Genomic DNA, 4,331 nt, shown 5'->3' on the forward strand with positions numbered 1-4,331 from the left:
TGATTTTATAGGGACAGTCCTGATTTTTGGGTCTTTCTTATATAGGCTCCCATTATCCCTCCCCCCATCCCAATTTTTCCACACTTGCTGTCTGATCACCCTAGGGTGTGCACATGTGTAGGTCCCAGCTGCTCCCCTCATTGAAGCAGGTATGCAGGGTCACTGCCCTGGGAACAGCAGGGCACCAGTGGACATGGGGCAGGAGGTACGGGGTGGGCTGGCTGCAGGCAGGGTGGCAGGTACTCAGAGGGAGAGGAGCTTGGAGCAGCAGGACACCCACCAAGCAACAGTAGAAGCCCCAGGCCCAGGAGAGGAGCAGCAGCAGCAGGGCCGATGCCCAGGGCTAGGTGGTGGCCCACATGGCTCCTGCAGCACAGCACCCCCAGCGGCTGGAGGAGGAATTACATCACTTCCTGGCCAGAGCCCATCAAAGCCGCAGTGATTCCTTGCAGGGAAGTGAGTTAACAACTGGTTCTAAAGTTGCTTCAAAATTTAAACAACCAGTTTGTGCAGAGTGGTGCAAACCAGCTAACTACTGCTAGGGCTGCATTGGGGGGCTGGGGGCACTTATTTAATATTTGTTTTGTCAATAGACAATTCTGTTTAGATGAGGAGATAGTTCCCCTCCCCACATGGAGGTAACTAGCATCACCTTGGAGCCTCCTCTTCCTCCTTATCCTTCCCTTCATGTGCCCATTGAGCTGAAGGGCTGCCCCTGTTACAGAGTCAGTACAGGCCAGTCTCAGCTTCCAAGGGGTTTTATTCTACATTATACAGAAGGTTCAGCTCCCACAACAGCTCCCACAATGAAACTGAGACAGCTGGATATGGAGGAGGCCCCCTAAAAAGTAGGTAAAAACCTATGCAGCCACCATGGTCAGCCTCAGCCAAGCCTTCTCCCCTGCCCCTGAGAGAGATACAGGTAGTTAGAATCAGGACTAGGAATTTATCCACCTCCATTGCCCTGTCAAGTCCACCAAGATGACTTGGCCCATTCACAGAGTACAGCATTTTGGAAGCATTCTGCATGCTCCATTGAGCTAATGCTGCTGCTGTCCATACTCAACTGTTGTAAATCCCCAATCCACCTCTGCTTCTCAAACCACCACTGAGTGCTTCAACCCAGCAGCTGAGCCAGTGCTGCACTTACTGACAGACCAAGACAGCCAGCTGAAACACATACTTATAAGCGACTTGAAGACACTAGGGACCGCCTATAAGCTAGAAAATAGATACCCTCTGGTGCCATCTCCTGTGGGAGGCTGCCTTCCCTGCTTCCACTGGATCCAGGGACATCATCGCAGATCCTTTATAGGCATCCATGATGAATAGGGGTCCTACTACAACATCAGCTTCTGCTTCCCTCCTGGAAATAATCCCTGTTTGGGCAAGAGGCATAAGCAAGACCCCATTAAGTTTTCCGTTTGACTGGTCTTTGGGTGTTCTCATCCCAAAGTGAGACTGCGAGAACAAGCCAGACACCTTTCCAGGTGGAGTGGCTGAAATAGAATTTACCATGTCTGGAAACCACATGTCTTTGGAAGTGCTCTCCTGGCCATCTATTCAAAGACTTTGCTCTCCTGGACTGTCTTCCAAGCAAACCACAGTTCCCAGTCTCACAGCACCTGCAGATGTCTTTGGTGCCTTCCACTGGAAACCAGCTGCAAGAGAACAGGAACAATCATTTACAGGGAAGAGTTCTCTATTCTAAGCTGCCTTTCCAATCACTCCCCGATGGGGTTCTAGTCTACTCACATGTTGCCTGCTTTGTTGAAGGAACAAGCCTTGTTCAAGGGATCTGGGGCTTGCTCAGCTGCAGTGACTTTCAGATGACAGGTGATATAGATCTGGAGGGGAAGTGGGAAGAGGGGTTAGGACCATCCCAGGGGACACTAACACCTGCTTAGCCTAGGGTAATTGATTTGGAGCAGAAATCTTAGAACACACCAAGTTCCTGGCATCTCCTGCAAACCTGAACACGTCCACCATAAATTGCAGTGTGTCCTGCCTGGGCCTGGGCGATATGAAGGCTGAGGTGGTGTCATCTGACTTTCCATCCACCAAGCATCTACACAGAAGAACCAAGGGTCAGTGAGTCCCTGATCAGTCTTGTTTTATGCTAGACAGGGCTCCCGGCTCCCAGCTCTTACCCATTGAAGTCAATGACAGCATAGCGGGGAGAGGAGTCCCTGTCTGGGGTCAGGGTGGCCACACAGCTGTCCACAAAGAGCCTCAAAGCCACATGGTTCCCAGTGTTGACATCAGCTTGGATATGCATGACCTCCCCCAGCTGGAATCCATTGGAGGGTCTCTCAGCACTCCAGTCATCTGCAAGGCAAGCTCACAGTGAGCAGGACAGGCAGGCAGGGTTGGGCTCCCCTGAAGTCTCCTCCCACCTACCATTCATCAGGCGCAGGGAGAAACCCAGCCTCTCCTCTGCAGACAGGGTGGAGCTGAAGGGAACCCAGGTTGGCTTGATGGCTTTACTGCTCACATTGTCCTTCCTGTGAGAGGAGCAAACCTCAGTCACTGACCCAGATCCCACAACAGGGACTGAATGGGTGGGAGGGGACCTGAGCATCTCAGACACTCACCTGGGATAGTGACACTCAATGGGAATCACAGCTGGATTGGTTCTTAGGATCATTGGGTTGCTGGCAGGGGTGGGGTTATAGTTCAGGCTTGTGCTGTAAACCAGGGAGTCTGGGGTCATCTGGGAAGAACCAGACATGGCAGGGTTAATACTAATATACATGGGTGTTTGAAAAGCCATTGGGAGGAGCTTGAGAACAAGCCTCAGCCAGATAGAAACAAGACCTAAATTTTCCAACAAGTGCCCAGTCAAGTGGGAACTTCAGAGCTCAGTCTGCTAGAGCAGCCATCAGAATACTAGAGCCACTGTAGTGCCATTTTGTACAACTACTCACAAGTTTCCTCTGTGCACGTTGTGAAAAAATCAGACAATCCCGCCCCCCCCCTCCCTATAATCTGTTAACTGCATTCAGGTAAGTTTTGAGCGCTGTTTCAGGAAGCCACCCTCTCTCTCTCTCTCCCCTACAGCCTATGTAGAGCTCAGCTGAACACCAATCAATGTATTCAGTTGAGTGGTCTGGTCTGTAGAGTCTCCAGACAAAACTTTGAAAGGGGGTTGCCAGAAGTAAAGTCTGACTGAGCCACCAGACCACCCGCTTCAGGCTCCACTTGTGAGCCTGCTCCAGGAGCTGAGCAGGGCAGAATTCTTTGACTGGTGCATGAAATTGGAGGCTAGGAAGAAGCACCCAGGAAAAACAGGGAGCTTGTCAATGACAGGATCAAAAAATAAAAATAAAAAAATTGCACTCATTGTTCCCTCCCACCCACTGCATTTTTAACCTCATCAGACAGGACAGCAGCAGTGATGCTAGGGATCAGTATGGGTGCCTGGCTTGCATGAATCCTTACCTGCAAGGTGCTGCCACATTCATGGAGCCCAGCTACAAAGGTCACTGTGTTCTCCACAGCATTAAGGGACGTGTACTGGCAGGCAGCTGGGCCAAGGCTCAGCTCAGCAGCTTTGATCAGTCTCCCCGTCCCAAACAGATCCCTGTGCACAGTGATCACCAGCAGAGCCGCCTCACACTGCAGCATGACCGGTTGCTGCAGGGACACAGCTCTAGGCTGGGCAGCATGAGCCCAGGGATAGGGCTGGGCAAGAGAAGGCACATGGGCTTCTCTGTGAGGGGACTCAGCCCTAGGGGTGGGTCTCCAGATGGCTGAGTCCCTCCTAGAGAAATCCCAGGGATTGTAACTGGTCACCCCATTGACCACCCAGCACAAGAGAACAAAGCCAAGGCTGCCTCTACACCCCATCCTGCCTACTTGCAGCAGACCCAACATGGATGGAACCTGCTGCTCTGGGGCCTTTATGCCCTTCAGCTAAAGGCAGCCCACAGCTGCCCCAGGTAATTAACACCCTCCCCTAATCTGCAGGCAGCTGGGGCCCAATCACACCCGCTGCTCACACCCTGGAGCAAGGAAATGGGAGGGCCAATAGGAATCTGCCCCATATGTTGGTCAGTTCATCAGCTGCAGTTTGGGAAATTCCTGTCCTGTTTCGTTCAATGGAAGGCTAAGGGTGGGCTCCACCACAAAGGGACCCAGGCCCCTCAATCCCAGATTTTGGTGGGGAGGGATAGTTCAGTGGTTTGAGCATTGACCTCCTAAACCCAGGGTTGTGAGCTCAGCCCTTAAAGGGGCCATTTAGGGAACTGGGGTAAAAATCTATCTGGGAATTGGTTCCCCTTTGAATAGGGGGTTGGACTAGATGACCTCCTAAGGTCCCTTCCAACCCT

General features: G+C 51.9%; 1 protein-coding gene across 1 annotated transcript; it reads right to left on the reverse strand.

Annotated features, from left to right (window-relative positions):
• Nucleotides 1–742: 742 nt before the first annotated feature.
• LOC120373392 (zona pellucida sperm-binding protein 3-like) lies at nucleotides 743–3,849 on the reverse strand. Its single transcript, XM_039491790.1, has 9 exons — nucleotides 3,442–3,849; nucleotides 2,595–2,713; nucleotides 2,401–2,504; nucleotides 2,151–2,328; nucleotides 1,948–2,068; nucleotides 1,756–1,847; nucleotides 1,516–1,661; nucleotides 1,237–1,379; nucleotides 743–907 (listed from the first exon to the last, which is right to left on the reverse strand). The coding sequence occupies exons 1-9, from the start codon at nucleotides 3,847–3,849 to the stop codon at nucleotides 884–886; spliced, it is 1,335 nt and encodes a 444-aa protein (XP_039347724.1). The 3' UTR covers nucleotides 743–883.
• Nucleotides 3,850–4,331: the final 482 nt, after the last annotated feature.

Source organism: Mauremys reevesii, linkage group 10 (genome assembly GCF_016161935.1).
Source record: "Mauremys reevesii isolate NIE-2019 linkage group 10, ASM1616193v1, whole genome shotgun sequence".
Taxonomy (NCBI): domain Eukaryota; kingdom Metazoa; phylum Chordata; order Testudines; family Geoemydidae; genus Mauremys; species Mauremys reevesii.